Source organism: Mus musculus, chromosome 17 (genome assembly GCF_000001635.26).
Source record: "Mus musculus strain C57BL/6J chromosome 17, GRCm38.p6 C57BL/6J".
Lineage (NCBI taxonomy): Eukaryota > Metazoa > Chordata > Mammalia > Rodentia > Muridae > Mus > Mus musculus.
The window spans coordinates 28,288,548-28,304,478 of record NC_000083.6 but is presented as its reverse complement, the minus strand read 5'-3'; the positions used below and the strand labels follow the sequence as shown (position 1 = coordinate 28,304,478).

The 15,931-nt window shown below is 53.1% G+C and overlaps 1 protein-coding gene across 1 annotated transcript in view; it reads right to left on the bottom strand.

Annotated features, from left to right (window-relative positions):
* Positions 1-3,009: 3,009 nt before the first annotated feature.
* Positions 3,010-15,931, bottom strand: part of Ppard (peroxisome proliferator activator receptor delta) — a 68,716-nt gene continuing 55,794 nt past the window's right edge. The window contains exons 4-8 of the mRNA NM_011145.3: positions 8,984-9,138; positions 7,255-7,393; positions 6,000-6,202; positions 5,445-5,895; positions 3,010-4,877 (exon numbers count right to left, since the gene is read on the bottom strand). Of these exons, the coding sequence (NP_035275.1) occupies positions 4,630-4,877; positions 5,445-5,895; positions 6,000-6,202; positions 7,255-7,393; positions 8,984-9,138 (1,196 nt within the window). The 3' untranslated portion in view covers positions 3,010-4,629. The remainder of the gene's footprint in view (positions 4,878-5,444; positions 5,896-5,999; positions 6,203-7,254; positions 7,394-8,983; positions 9,139-15,931) is intronic.

The window sequence follows — 15,931 nt, the reverse complement described above, 5'->3', positions numbered from 1 at the left end:
CCCCAACTTTGTCTGGGCTGCTGCTCTCCTGACCTTTCCCGACCCTGGGCAGGAAGGGAGCACTGGCATCTCTCATAGTAAACATCCTTTTGAGTTTTTGGCCTCTTACTGGGTCTGCTTTTCTTCCAGCTTAGAAAACCCGCAGGTGTCAGTCTGTACACTAATCCCTCCTTCTGCCCAAACAAACCCCAGCTCTCCTGGGAGGATGGATGGCTTCTAGGTATTGGCAAATTAACTTGTACTAACGTGTGAATGTCTGATGGAAAGCCTTAGTGGACGTGCAGAGCCCGGACACAAAAATGGGAGAGAAAGAAGGTAAGGGGAGGGCTGGAGAGGTGGCTCAGCAGTTAAGAGCACTGACTGCTCTTCTAGAGGTCCTGAGTTCAATTCCCAGCAATCACATGGTGGCTCACAAACATCTGTAATGAGATCTGATGCCCTCTTCTGGTGTTTCTGAAGACAGCAACAGTGTACTCACATACTTTAAATAAATAAATAGCATCTCTTTTTTTAAAAAATGATAAGGGAAGCAGACCTGAGCTAGCCTAAAATAGGCTGGGTAACCTTGGCATGTTCCTTTCCATTCTGGGCTCTTTCTTCTCTATGACAAGGAAGCCCTTCTTCTCCTGATATACTCAAAAACCTTAAGGGACTCAGCTTGCAATAGCCAGATTGGACCCCAAGTAATTTTACGTCTTTCCAATGCTTCCCAGAGATCCAGACCTGTCCCGTACCTCTATGGTTGCTGAGGACAGGAGCCACTCTCCCTGCTATAAGTTGCTGTCCCCATACTACAGTGTCTATCCCAGTTGCAGCCCTGGTGAGAAGCTGGCAAGGATGTCCAGGGAGAACCTTCATCCCACAAACCCTGAAGAGGGAAGGAGCCTCAGACAGCTGCTGCCCCCATCTCAGGCCTGAAGGAAGGACTCCAGGGATGTGAGGTGGGTGGGGTAGGAGGCCTCTGGGGTGTTTAGGTAAATATTGAAAGACCCCAAGGATTTTGGAAAGTGGGTTGACCTAAGTGCTCACGGCCATGAGGGCTTGGGACTCAGGACTGAGGGCCTGCTGGGAACCTGTACTGTATGAGGTGTGGCGAGTCAGTAGAGCTAAGTATAGCTAGCTTTCATGCAGTGCTGCTCCAGGAAGCCCTGGGGACCTGGCTTCTCATCCAGGTGACTGGCCAGGTGTCTTCTTATCAATGAAATGAGTTTGCTATGCGGGTCACAAGTAATTAACATCTTACCAGTGCCCCAGGCCCCATTCAATCTGGACACTCGAGGTTGGATAGATAGCCAGTCAGCCAGTGAGGTCTCTCTGGAGTGAATCAGAGCAAGAATTTGATCGGGGCTGAACCAGGAGTGACCCTGAGCACGTGCCTTGGTTCCCACATCACGCCTGTCGAAACACCTACGGCATGGGAGTTTCGGGGAGCCAGTGTTTCTGTGGCCCTTGAGAGTGACCTCAGGTAGATGCTGGCCAGCATTCCTTGAGCCCCAGCAAGAAGTTAGCAAAAAAGGACAAAGGAGGGGGTGACCCTCCCTCACCAGACTTCCCCTATCTTGGCGAGTCCCTCCTTATGACAGATTCTGAGGATAACAGTGCCAGGGTGGGGTTCTGCCTGGTGGCACGCGGGTCTTTCAGTGCCCACTCCTTCCCTGGGGGAGATGCCAAGCAGCCTAACTGGTCTCTGATGAGCTTCCTCTGGGCTGCCTGGAGATTCTGGGAGGTGGTCAGGGACTTCCCTCCCCGAGGTGGTAAACAATCTGCTGTTTAAGTTCTCAGCTGGGAACCTGTGCTCAGCTTGGGTGGTGGAGAGGGCGCAGTGAGGTTATAGCTGAAAGACGCTTGTACTTGCACGCAGCTCAATGTGAGCTCCCAGCAGGGGAAGATCCAAGCCTGGGATCAAGAGACCTGCTGTGAGCTAGGTCAAGGTGCTTCTGGGTCCTTGGTTCCTGAATCTTCTCTGCATTATGTGCCAGGATGGAAGCTGACTTCTAAGATTTGACTCCCACTGGGCTCCTGTAAGCCAGCGGTAGACGGGTCTGGACAGAGTTGGACCACACTGCTCAGTGTTGGGAAGATGAGGCAAAAGGGAGCAGATCCAATGAGAACTCAGCCAGGTAAAAATGCAAGTTTTAGAAATTAAGATTGAGCCGGGCATGGTGGCGCATGCCTTTAATCCCAGCACTTGGGAGGCAGAGGCAGGGGGATTTCTGAGTTTGAGGCTAGCCTGGTCTACAAAGTGAGTTCCAGGACAGCCAGGGCTACAGAGAAACCCTGTCTCGAAAAACAAAACAAAACAAAACAAACAAACAAACAAAAAAAGAAATTAAGATTGAAATAAGACTCACTAATATGACCCTGGTTGGCCTAGAACTCTATGCAGATCAGGTTGGCCTTAAAGTGACAGAGATCCACCCATTTCTGCCTTTGGAATGCTGGGATTAAAGGCCGGTGTCAGTATACCAAGCTCACAGCCATCTGTAATGGGACCCAATGTCTTCTTCTGGTATGCATGAAGACAGCGACAGTGTACTCGTATACAAAAAGTAAACAAATCTTAAAAAAAAAAACAAAAAACCAAAAAACCCAAAAAACTATTTCTAAAAGGGGGCCAGCAAGTTGGTATTTGCCACTAAGCCTGACAACTTTAGTTTAATCCCTAGGACCCACGTAGTGGGAGCAGAGAACAGAACTCCAGCAAGCTGTCCTATGAGCCACACCTCACAAGCTGGCCATACCTCACAAGCTGTCCTGTGAGCCACAGCCTGGCCATATCTCAGGCTGTGGAACTCTATGGCCTCCTCCTCCTTGTTCCATTGGAAGTGAAGGAGAGGGAAGTCCTGGCCTTTTGGAACATGGCCGGCTGACTTTAATCCCACATGGTCCTTCGTTCCCCAGGAGCCCTTGAGAGCAGATCCCAGGCCAGCACCAGGAGCCCTGGATAAGGAAGAGATGTCCCCTTCATCCTTAGGATGGCATGAATAACTCAGATGGCTACAAGTCAACTCTTAAATACGTAATTCCCATTTATTTAAAGTTCCGTCAGTCTGTATACACTATTTATATTAAAAACACGGGAAGCTGGGGCTCCTAGCAAAAATATACATTTCAGATTTGGAGACTTCAGACCCTGAGAGGAGCTGCATCCTCAGCACCAGACCTGGGCGGGGCTGGGCAGGTGGGGGCAGGGCGGGTGATGTAGCTCCATTCTCAGCCTGGGTGGGCCCCACAAGGAACACCCCAAGACCTGATCAGTAGAGGTGAGGGGCAGGGAGTGTGCTAGCGGGGAATCTGGCAGCATTCTGTGTTGGCAGGAGCCGAGCCTGGGCTGATCACCTATGGGCCTAGAGGCAGGATCTGCCGGGCTGGGGCTGAGTATGGGAGCACCCAGCAAGTTTCAAGCCACTTGAAGCAGCAGATGGGAGCAGGTGACCAGCCAGGCAAAAGAAGAGAAGGCCACAGAGCTACTGGTACAAGTGAGTGGGAGAGAGGACAGGGTCAGAGGAACCCTAGCAACTCTGCCTGTGAGCTGGCAGGGGTGACCTGGTAGGATATCCCTGCCTGCTCACAGATCACCAGTCCTAAGAACAGGGCCATAGCTGTACCCCAGTGGCCTTGGGGAGGGAATGGGAGGGACTCTGTGGTGACCGAGAGGTGAGCCAGTGTCATGGCTACACCGGGGCAGCTGCAAGGGGGGGGGGGGGGCAGGTGTGCCAGCATCTCCCAGGAGAAGAAAGAACAGCTATGGTCCAGTTCCTGGTACTGGGATCTGCCAGTCTGGATGCTGCTACAGGGTAGAGGAGGGGTGCTGATGGAGGGCCTGCCCACTCGCTGTCTAGCTTCTGACCCTGGGACCTAAGTGTGCCGCTGCTCCTTCCGGCCTGCCTCTACCCCCTTCCCTTCAGTGGGGCCGTTGGACCGCATCTGGAGGGGACATCTGGAGGGGTCATCTCCTAGGCAGCACAAGGGTCATCTGTGACAATGACCTAGGACGCCGGCGAGAAGAAAGGAAGTGTCAGAGAGTGGTGTGCCTAGGGCTGAGACAGCCTGGGAATATGGCTCCCGGCCCAGGCTCCCTGCCCACTTGCTCTCTGGAGGAGGAACCCTGTGGTGGTGACCACAAGCTGGGATGGCAGTTGGTCCAGGCCAGGCTTCTTGGAAAGCTGGGCCCAGAGAGAGCGTAGTGTTTCTTTGGATGGCTCATGTCTTTGAAGGGGATAGAGAGGAGAGGCAGGACTGGGCCAGCACAGGCCCCACTGCTTTTAGGCTGCTGGTGAGCGTACCAACGGGCTGTCTGCTGTGAATCAGACAAATGTGAGGACTGGGAGGAGGGGGATGCTAGAGAAGGAAGGCAAAGGGGGGGAGCAAGGGCGCTAGGGAGACAGCAAGAACAGGAGGTGCTGAGGAGAAACAGGAAACGGGCCATGGGGAGAGCGGGGTGGGGGAGGGGGGTTGGGGGAATGGGGGGGTTGGTGGGGGTGGGGGTGTTGGGGGAAGAGTCTGGGCCACGTGTCTGGAGTGTTGTGAGTAGGCTCTAGCTGCTTGACTGCCAGTGCCTGTGGCTGGTCCTCTGAACAGTCCGTGGCTGGGCCCAGCAGAGCCTGAGGGGAGGCCTGGGCTGCGGCCTTAGTACATGTCCTTGTAGATTTCCTGGAGCAGGGGGTGCAGCAAGGTCTCACTCTCCGTCTTCTTTAGCCACTGCATCATCTGGGCATGCTCAGTGACCAGCTGCCGCAGGTCTGCCATCTTCTGCAGCAGCTTGGGGAAGAGGTACTGGCTGTCAGGGTGGTTGACCTGCAGATGGAATTCTAGAGCCCGCAGAATGGTGTCCTGGATGGCTTCTACCTGGGGCACATTCATGAGGCCTGGCCGGTCTGTGGGGACACGGGGTATGAGTAATCTCAGGCAGGGACCGTCTTGCTCTGTGGCTAACCCCACCCCTGGGGACTCCATTCATCCTGTTTCTGACCAGTTGTTTTTCCTGATCTATAGGGCTGCATGATTCCTAGCTAGGACACCTGGCACCCGGATTCTGAGCCTGTCTCTGTGGAAGGACATCCTGGTGGCTCTGGGCTTCAGTGTCCTTAACACAGTTGCTGTGAGGACCAAATGAGTTAAAAACCTCTGGCCTGAGGTGTGTTCTCTGCTCCTGTGGGGGAGCAGGCTTCCCTGTGTATTATACTGGACTAGAAAAATGTGAAAGTAACACAGAAATTTCTCCGCTACCCACAAATGGTGGATTTCTTTTCCCCACGCCCCAGTACTGGGGATTGGACTCAGCGCCTCCCGCTTGCTAGACAAGCATCCCGCCATCCAGCTATAATCCCAGCAAGGTACACCTCTGTCTGTCCAACCAGATGCAGCTGGTTCTGCACATGTGCTCTGTGCTACACTGTCTGAGGTCAGGTTTGGTCCCTGGCAGTGCGGCTCCGCCCCCTCACCTCCACACAGAATGATGGCCGCGATGAAGAGCGCCAGGTCACTGTCATCGAGCTCCAGCGCATTGAACTTGACAGCAAACTCGAACTTGGGCTCAATGATGTCACTGAAGGGCTTGCGGAGACTTCGCAAGAACTCGTGGGTGACGAAGCCACTGCCGTTGGCCACCAGCAGCCCGTCTTTGTTGACGATGGAGGCCAGCATGGCAAAGATGGCCTCGTGCACGCCATACTTGAGGAGGGTCACCTGGTCATTGAGGAAGAGGCTGCTGAAGTTGGGGATGTTCTTGGCGAACTCGGTGAGCTCTCGGACTGTCTCCACTGTGGTGGACTGGCAGCGGTAGAACACGTGCACACTGATCTCGTTGTAGGGCGGCAGCCCGTTCACCAGCTGTTTCCACACCAGGCCCTTCTCTGCCTGCCACAGTGTCTCGATGTCGTGGATGACAAAGGGCTGAAAACCAGGCCCATCAGAGGCCAGGCCTGGGGAAGGACGGGGACCCCACCCTCGTGTCCCCTGAACCCCACCTCATGGCTGGGCTGGCCAGTGACACTCACTGCGTTGTGGCTGGACTTGCCGGTGAGGATGCTCCGGGCCTTCTTTTTGGTCATGTTGAAGTTTTTCAGGTAGGCGTTGTAGATGTGCTTAGAGAAGGCCTTCAGGTCGGCCAGCTGGGGGTTGTGCTGGCACCCCTCGCTGGCAGTCAGCCCCGCCACCAGCTTCCTCTTCTCGGCCTCCGGCATCCGTCCAAAGCGGATAGCTGCATAGGGGGTGGGAGCCAGTCATGGGGGGCCGGGCCAGCACCCCTCCTCTCCCCTGCTCCTCTCAGGTGTGGAGGTGAGGGGGATCATCCTTTAGGAGCCAGGGGCCCCCAGAGGCCCCACAGTCAGCGGGGAAGCAGCTCCATGATGAGAGCCTTTGCTGACTCCGCCGGGGGCTGGCCAGGCATGGCAACTAGAAAGATCCTGTGGTGACCAGGGCCCATGCCTGAGCTCCGGCTCTTTACCTTTCCATTTTATGGCTTTTTTTTTTTTTTTTTTTCCTGAGACAGGGTCTATCTGTGTAGCCCTGGCTATCCTGGAACTCACTCTGTAGACCAGGCTGGCCTCGAACTCAGAAATCTGCCTGCCTCTGCCTCTCGAGTGCTGGGATTAAAGGCATGCACCACCACGCCCGGCTATATGGCTTTCTTCCTTCCCTGTCTTTGTAGGTCAGGGAAAATGGAAATCCTTTGCACTTACTAGGACAACCAGGGGCATTCACTCTGGGCAGAGGTGCGGGCTGGAGTGGTACCTTGAGGACCTGAGGCCACTGAACTCATATGAAACAGCTGGGGGTGAAGAGGCAAACAGAGGTGACTCCTAGGAGCTCCCAGCCAAGGAGAGAATGGCAGGAGGCTCCCAGTTCTCTGGAAGCCTGAGGCAAGGATGGCTCCTGCGAGTCTCTGGCCACCAAGAAATTCCTAACTGGGTCCTGGCTGCTGCCTACCCTCAACAGTTCAGGACCGGGGAACCCTGGCCTCAGCTTTGCCTGCTGTCAGGCACAAGTGTGGGGAGCAGTGTTGGCAACCCCATCCCTGCTGGGCTTGTCACTTGAAGCAGAACAGGGTGAGCCACAGGCACAGAGAGCTAGCTGGTGCCGGCCCAGGCCTCTGAGGTCCTGGCATTTGTATCAGCCATCAACAGCAAGTGCACACACCCATCCGTGCCAGGGGCAGGTGCTGGGCGCCCTCTGACAGAATGGGACCCTGGGTTAGCTGTGCTGCGCAGGCGCCCTTTGGGGTCCTGAGACAGACTGCGCAGGCGCCCTCACCGTTGTGCGACATGCCGAGTGCCAGGCACTTCTGGAAGCGGCAGTACTGACACTTGTTGCGGTTCTTCTTCTGGATCTTGCAGATCCGATCGCACTTCTCATACTCGAGCTTCATGCGGATTGTCCGGCGGAAGAAGCCCTGCGAGACCAAGGACGTTAGCCTGCGCTGCCCCAGAGCCCAGTGGCACGTAAGGTCACAAAAAGGCTGAAATTGGCAGTGATGGGGAATATTTTTAAAAAAATGATTTATTTTCATTGTTGCTTTGCTTGCATTTATGTATGTGTGAGGGGTATCAAAAGGTTTTGAGCAGCCATGTAGGCACTGGGAATTGATCCTGGGTCCTCTGGAAGAGTAGCTAGTGCTCTTAACCAATGAGATTGCTCTCCACACCCCAGGGGAATTTTGTTTGTTTGTTTGGGATAGGAAAGAAGAAAAATATCCTTAATTTAAAAAATTAATTTATTTTATTTATGTGAGCACACCATCATTGTCTTCAGACACACACCAGAAGAGGGCACTGGATCCCGGCACAGATGGTTGTGAGCCACCATGTGGTTGCTGGGAATTGAACTCAGAACCTCTGGAAAGCACTCAGTGTTCTTAACCACTAAGCCATTCCTCCAGCACCCAAAAAAATTTAAGGGCTAGGTATACTGGTCCATGGCCTTAATCCCAGCTCTTGGGAGACAGAGGATCTTTGTGAGTTTAAGGCCACCTAGTTTACATAGTGAGTCCCAGGATGGCCAGGGCTAAACAGTAAAACCCCGTCTCAACAAAACAAACAAAATTAGTAATAATTTATAATTATAACCCTTCTGTTTTCATAAGAACTTGGTTTATTTAACATTTATTTATTTATTTATTTATTTGGGGGGTGTGGGGGGCTATGCATGTGAAGGCCAGCAGACAAGAATTGGTTCCCTCTTTCCAGTTGGTTCTTGGAAACGGAACTCGGGTCACCAGGCTTAAGGCAGCAGCTCTATCCGCTGAGCCATCTTTCCAGCCCAACTTTGAGCTGATCTTCTTGCCTTTAGCTCCAAATCCCTAAGATTACCGTGTATAGCACCACACCCAGTTTTTGTGGTGATGTCGCTCAAACCAAGGGCTTCTCCCAGGCAGGCAAGCACATTTCCAACCCCATATGGCAATTTGAAAGATATACTTTAATGCATGTGTGCCTGCGTGTGGGCGCATGTGTACCTGTGTGTGGGCACGTGCACGCATGTTGAGTGTGGGTGACTTCAGGCCAGAAGAGGACTGGAGCTGGGGTAATAGGAGATTGAACCACCAGACATGGTTGCTGGAAATCAAACTCGGATCCTCAGAAGAGCAGCAAGCGCTCTTCAGCACTGAGCCGCCTCTCGCCATCCTTTCAGATGGCGCTTTGTGAAATTCTGATGGTGTGTCGTTAGAACAACTTAGAAGCATCACTCTCTTGCCAAAGATCCTCTTAAGACCCAAGGCCCTGGAAACTGACTTCAATGGACACTCAGCCCAAGCTTGCTCTTTCCCTGCCTGCCTGCTGGAGCCCAGGCCCCAGAGCTGGCCATCCACAGCGTCTGAGTGGATAGCTGGGTCAGTAGGCAGGTGTCCATTTGGACACCTGTCTTTTCTTCCCTTGGATGACCCAGAGCTCAGGCCTCTAAGGAACCAAAGAGCTTTGCTGGAGCTATTTTCGGGGTCCTACCTGAAGCAGGCAAATCCCCACGCCCCTCAGTCCATCTGTACCTTGCACCCCTCGCACGCGTGGACCCCGTAGTGGAAGCCCGAGGCCTTGTCCCCGCACACCCGACATTCCATGTTGAGGCTGCCGCCTGAGGCCCCATCACAGCCCATCTGCAGCTGGTCCAGCAGGGAGGAAGGGGAGGAATTCTGGGAGAGGTCTGTGAAGACAGGACGGAGGGGCAGTTAAACAATCAGCTACCAGGCCTACAAGCCAGGTGGGGGAAGGAAGAGCTGCAGCCTAGAGCTCAGCTGAAGAGCTCAGCAGCCATGGGCTGTGTGACTGGGGAAAAGCTTCAAGGGCCCAGCCTCCTCTCCAGTTCAGGGTCGGGGGAAGCCCCGCTAGGCAGGCAGCTGAGCAGCTGCCGCTCACAGCCTCCCTGACTGGGAGAGGAGGGGGCCTGGTGGGCTTTGGGTAAATAGCATCTTCAGTGGGTCCCGGATGATGGTGGGGTGGAGTGTGTCTGTTGGGAACTGTGGGGGTGCGGAGCTCCGCCCAGCTGGCTCCCATCCCAGGAGTTCAAGTCTCTGTGGACCCCAGGGTTGCTGTCAGGACTCTCCCAGAAGTCCTGCTGGAGTGAGCTCAGGTGCAGCACCAGCTTGCCCTGTTCTACTGCGTACACAGAGGTTTGGGCTGAGGTTTCAAGGCTGGCAAGGACAGTGGGAGGCTGTAACTGCACGGTCACAGGGATGGACCTGCTGTCACACAACTGTCTAGACGCCAGCGAGCCTCTTCTGAGTCTACTTTGAGATTTAAGGAGGAGACAAGCGATGAGACTGGCTTCACAGTACTACCCATCCACTTCCGTTTGCTGGCCTTACTTACAGTCTGGGCTGGCTCCTGGGGCTGCAGACTCACTTCCTCAGAGACAGGCACCAACTCCCCAGACCAGTGAGAGACACTCAAGCAGGAGAGAGACCACAGCCACGTGATCAGCGCAGACCAGCACTCCCAGCCTGTACACTGGCCACAGCAGGGGAACTCAGGCAGCAAGGGACCATGGGGGCTATAGCCATCCCAGACGCTAAAGTTTGCGTGTGTTACATAAGGTCATAAGTGGCCTGGAACCCTAGTTCAGGACGACTGTCATTCCAAAGGTATAAATGCCCTCCGGCCCCAGCTGAGGAGAGCTGATCCCCTCATTTTCTCTGGCAGGCCCTCCTGGAGGGTAAAGCAGCTTTGGACTTCCTGGTAGTTTCACCAAGGGATGGGGATGGGGTCTGTGCGTTCTCATGTGGGCACACTGACGCCCAAGGCTGAGAAGTTGTGGATACCAAGCTCATGGCAAGCTCCCCAGCTCTCTGGGTCTGTGCTCTCCACGGCAAGCCCCTCCTGTGCAGGCAGGGCCAGGAGAAACCCGGTACAGCCTCTTGTCTCCCCACATCCATGGCTGTCCTGGAGTGCTCTCTGGCTCGGGGATGGGGTGGGGTGTCTGTACACCTCCAGAACCCTGTGATTAGCCAAGATAACCAGGTCCTACTGGCTACCCGAGGTAGGCCAGGGGAATTACTACCACAGAGAAACAGGCCCAGCTCACCAGTGAGTGGTGGAATGCCTCAGCTTGAGTGAGGGCTCCAAGCCATGTGTAACTTGACACACAAGGCCAGAGAAGCAGGACCTGTGGGGACGGGTATGGCGTCATCTGAGTATGTGTGCTGAGTGGATAGAAATAGTGTCTGGGTGGCTTTTCCAAAAACAATGTTTCTGCTTCTTCCTGGCTGGCCACTGGCTTGAGGATTTGTCCTCATACCACCACAATATCACACCCAGGAGAATGACCCCACTGCAGGCACAGCTCCTGGAGGTGATGGTCCTGTGCCTTCTCTGTTACACCCTGATCAGAGTGTGGCAGATCGGTGACTGCACAAGTGGACGTTGGGATTCTATAAGACCCTTCTTCACACAGAACACTGCCCCAAGCTCTTCAGGGCGAGGGTGCAAAAGGTTGGGTCTGCTCTGTGGGCACTATTTTCCCTTCCTGAATTCTCTCTTTCCTCTTTTTTTTTTTTTTTTTGAGACAATAGCTCTTGTGACCCAGGCTAGTTTTGAATTTACTATGTGACTGAGGTCAGCCTTGAACATGCATGCATGTGTGTGTGTGTGTGTGTGTGTGTCTGTGTGTGTGTGTATCACTCCTCACTGTTGTCTTTTTTTCTTTTATTTTCTTTTTGAGACACAGTTTCTCTGTATAGACCTGGTTGTCCTGGAACTAGATTTATAGACCACACTGGCCTCAAACTCAGAGATCCTCCTGCCTCTGCCTCTTGAGTGCTGGGATTAAAGGTGATGGACACCACGCATGACTTCCACTGTATTTTTTGAGTCATGGTTTCCCACCAAACCAGGAGCTCTCTGCCTGGCCTGGCTGACTGAGCAGTGAGCCTAGGGGTCTCCTGTCTCCTAACCCCAGCACTGGGGTCACAGGTCATACGAACACTCTGGATTTAGTTCTAATTCCAAAGTTTTTACTTTCTTTCTTTCTTTCTTTTTTTCTTTATATACATGTGTCTGGGTTCTCTCTCTCTCTCTCTCTCTCTCTCTCTCTCTCTCTCTCTCTCTCTCTCCCTCCCTCCCTCCCTCCCTCCCTCCCTGAACATTTGTGCATGCAGTGCCCATGGAGGCCAGAAGAGGGTACCAGATTACCTAAACTGGAGTTATAGACAGTTGTGAGCCACCACGTGGGTGCTAGGAACCGAATCTGGTTCCCCTAGAGGAGTGGCAAGAGATGTTAAATGTGGGACCGTCTCTCGGCCCCTGATTCTAATGTTTAAAACTGCATTTAAGTTTATGTATTTGCGTGTGCACATGTAGGGGCCGGGGGACAACTTTGAGAAGCTTGTTTTCTTCTTCCACTGTGTGAGTCCCAGGATCAAACCCTGGTAGCCAAGCTTGGCAGCAAGCGCCTTCGCCCTCTGAGCCACCTCACTGGCCCAGGCCTAGCTCTTTCTGTGAGTGCTAAGTATCTGAGTGCAGGTCCTCATGTATGTGTGCAGTCATTTCCGTAATGGCCTTAAAGCTCTGTTTCTGCCTCCTTAGCCTCCCCACTGCTGGGGCCACACCTGCAGCACAGCAGGTTAACACTCTACCAACTGAGCCCCATCCTCAGCCTCTTTTCTTCCCTTGACTCACAGTCTCATTTCTGGAGTCCAGGCTGGCCTGTAACTCAGCCTCCTGGGAACTGGGACTATAGGCGTATAGTCACACGCCTGGTCATAGCATAGATTCTGAATGTTGACTAAAGGCCCGGATGTTCAAAGCTTGTGGTGCTAACGGGAGGCAGGACCTCCCGCTACCGTGGTCACTGGAGGTGAGCCTTAGAGAGGCACGTTGAACCCTGTCTCTTCTTTACAATGCATGACTCACCATAGACCCCAAAGTAGTAGGGTTGGCTGGCTGGGCTGGAACCTTCAGCATTGTCTTCCTGAATAAAGCCTTTCTGTTTAAGGCTGTCTGTATGAGGTATCCTGACACATCAATGGACCTAACACTCCTCTCACTCCTGCCTGCTGCTCTTAGGAGATACCTTTGTTCACCTGATACGCCTGCAGCTGGTCCCAGAATCCCTGCCAGGGGCCTGAGACACCTCCCAAGGGTCTTTGTTTACCGGGAGGAACAGGAGAAGAGGTGGCTTTTGCCAGGCCCCACCTACTAGCCAAGGGTCTTTTTGGATTGTTTGGGTCTGAGATGGTCTAATTAAGTAGCCTGGATTAGTTGTGAACTCACGGTGCTGCGCCTGCCTCTGCCTCCCAAATGCCACCATGCCTGGCTCGTTTCATTTTGTGCAAGGTCACTTGCTGGTCGTGCTTAGGACTGGGACCTGCAGCAGAGGGTGCACTGGCACTGCCTGTGTTCCAGAACTCTACTGGGTACTGCCCATCCCTTCCTTCATGCAAAGCTTCGAAATAACCCTTCAAGTCAGGCACTGTGCCCCTCTATAACAGGCGGGAGAACTGTGGTTGATGGGGTTAAAGATAGTGGTGAGGACGGCTTTCCTGATCTGGCTGCGCTGTGATAGCCAGGTTTCCGTTCACAGGCTAGTCTGCATTCATTTAATCCCAGGACTTAGGAGGCAGAGGCAGGTGGATCTTTGAGTTTGAGACCAGCCTGGTCTACAGAGTGAGTTCCAGGACAGCCAGGAATATATAGAGAGACTATCTCAAAAAACAAAACAAAACAAACAAAAAACAAAACAAAACAAAAAGGAGAGAAAGATAAAGACGTGACTGTCATCTAACTCAGGAGACTGGAGTACAGAGTGCTAACAGTTCAGAATGCATGTGGCTCTCTGTCTATAGGCGAAGGCTTCGAGAGAATGGCTGGGTCCTCTTTCCTCCTGGAAGAGGGGACCCCACCTCCATTATAGCTCTACACACACACACACACACACACACACACACACACACACCCCTCCCTTTATTGGGTCTGTCTATCTGGGAACCCCTGATCGGGGTGGCGGTGCGCACTCTCCTGCTGCCCACAGGCACAATCTTCCTGTCTCTAGAGCAGCTCAGCACTGATGGCGGAGGTCGGTCCTTAGACACTTGAACTCTGAGTAATCCTGGCCCTGGCACCCCACACGGCAATCAGTCTTGCCATCAGACTACAAGCTCAGCAAACACACACTATTGACTTATCCTCACGTCCTCACACGGTGGCGGAAGGCTGGAAGCACGCTGTCATCACAGCCATGAGGTGCACACAGCCTGCCTGGTTAGCCACGGTGCCACCAAAGCCTCACAGTTCTCACAGCAGGATAAGCTCTAAGAGCCCTGAGGCTGGGGAACTGGCTTCTCCTTTTTTGTTTTGTTTTTATTTTTGAGATAGGGTTTCTCTGTGTAGCCCTGGAACTTGCTCTGTAGACCAGGCTGGCCTCGAACTCAGGGAGGTATGCCTGTTTCTTGTGGGATTAAAGGCATGTGCCACCACACCCAGCTAACTGGATAGTTCCTTGACTGTTGTCCCATTTTGCCTGGACTTTGGGCTCCTCTGGGCTGGTGTTCAGCCCTGTCCACCACTGCCTGGCCCACTCTGGCATGGTGCCCAGCCCTGGACATTCACCAAGTGCTGCTGGGGAAAGAAGCACACAGAGAGAGGAGAGCCACTGGTCTACCTGGCTCCTGTGTGTGTGGGCTGCCATGGAGCGAGAGTGGACAGGGGAGGGGAGGGAGGGTTGTGAGTACCACCTCCTGAGTCAGTCCTGTGCCAGCAACGGCCCCAGGCCCTGTGCTTCCTTGTTGCTGTGTGAGACCTGCACTGCCGACCTCCTGGGGACACAAGGGTGGCAGGGAAGTTTAGTGTGGACCCACATGGAGGGGTTGGAGCCCTGCAGCCTTCCTACCGTCTCAGGGTTCCTTTGGGATCCCCAAAGGGACTCTGGGGCAAAAGCCCCAAACTCATGGGCACAGGGCAGGGGTTACTACTGAGAGCTGTGGAGGGCTCAGGTGAGGAGACTGAGACGGGGGGCCTGAGGCAGCTGTGAGGGTCCCTGTTTTGCTGTGGGTGGTCTCTGTGTCCTGATAGGATCTCACTATGTAGAACAGGCTGGCCTTGAGCTCAAGGGCTCTGTCTGCTTCTGCCTCCCAAGTGCTGGGATCAGAGAGAACGTCATCATGTCAGTTTATCCATTTCAACTTTGGGACAAAACAGAACAAGAGCTTTTAAGTTATGAAAGTCACACGTGGTTGCTGAGAAAGACGTACAGCGCAGGCTGTGTCTTATAACGGACACGCCTCACCCCTCAGGACTCTAAATCAACTCCTGTAGTCCTCTGGTTTGCACTGTCTAACATTTATTATACATACGGGTGTTGGGCTTTTTGTTCAAACAGGCTGGCCTGGAACCTGTGATTCTCCTGCTTCAGCTCCCAAGTGCTTGGATGACAGGCGTGAGCCACCATGCTTGGCTCTACCCTATTCTTTTAGATTTATTTATTATTATATCTAAGTACACTAGCTGTCTTCCGATGCACCAGAAGAGGGCGTCAGATCTCAATATGGATGGTTGTGAGCCACCATGTGGTTGCTGGGATTTGAACTCAGGACCTTCGGAAGAGCAGTCGGTGCTCTTAACCACTGAGCCATCTCTCCAGCCCCCTCTACCCTATTCGTTTTTTTTATTATTATTACATATTTTCTTCAATTACATTTCCAATGCTATCCCAAAAGTCCCCCACCCCCTCCCCCCCACTCCCCTACCCACCCATTCCCATTTTTTGGCCCTGGTGTTCCCCTGTACTGGGGCATATAAAGTTTGCCTGACCAATGGGCCTCTCTTTCCAGTGATGGCCGACTAGGTCATCTTTTGATACATATGCAGCTAGAGTCAAGAGCTCTGGGGTACTGGTTAGTTCATAATGTTGTTCCACCGATAGGGTTGCAGATCTCTTTAGCTCCTTGGATACTTTCTCTAGCTCCTCCATTGGGGGCCCTGTGATCCATTCAATAGTTGACTGTGAGCATCCACTTCTGTGTTTGCTAGGCCCCGGCCTAGTCTCACAAGGGACAGCTATATCACCGTCCTTGCAACAAAGGCTTGCTAGTGTATGCAATGGTGTCATCATTTGGAGGCTACCTCTACCCTATTCTTAAAAAACCAAACCAAACAACAACAACAACAACAACAAAATCTTTCAACGCGGTGGTGCATGTCTTTAATCCCAGCACTCCAGAGGCAGAGGCAGAGGCAGAGGCAGAGGCAGGTGGATCTCTGTGAGTTTGGGACAAGCCTGGTCTAAATAGTGTATTCCAAGTCAGCCAGGAGAGGCCTGGTCTCAAAAAACCCAAAACAAATAAATCTTTATTATTTATTACTGGTGTATGTGATCTGTGTGATGGGGATGTTGTAATACAGCACATGAATGTGATCTGTGTGACAGGGACGTTGTGACACGGTACATGTGGAGGCTGAGGGACAACTATACAACTGGTCCTCTCCGCCACCTTTATGTAGGTTCC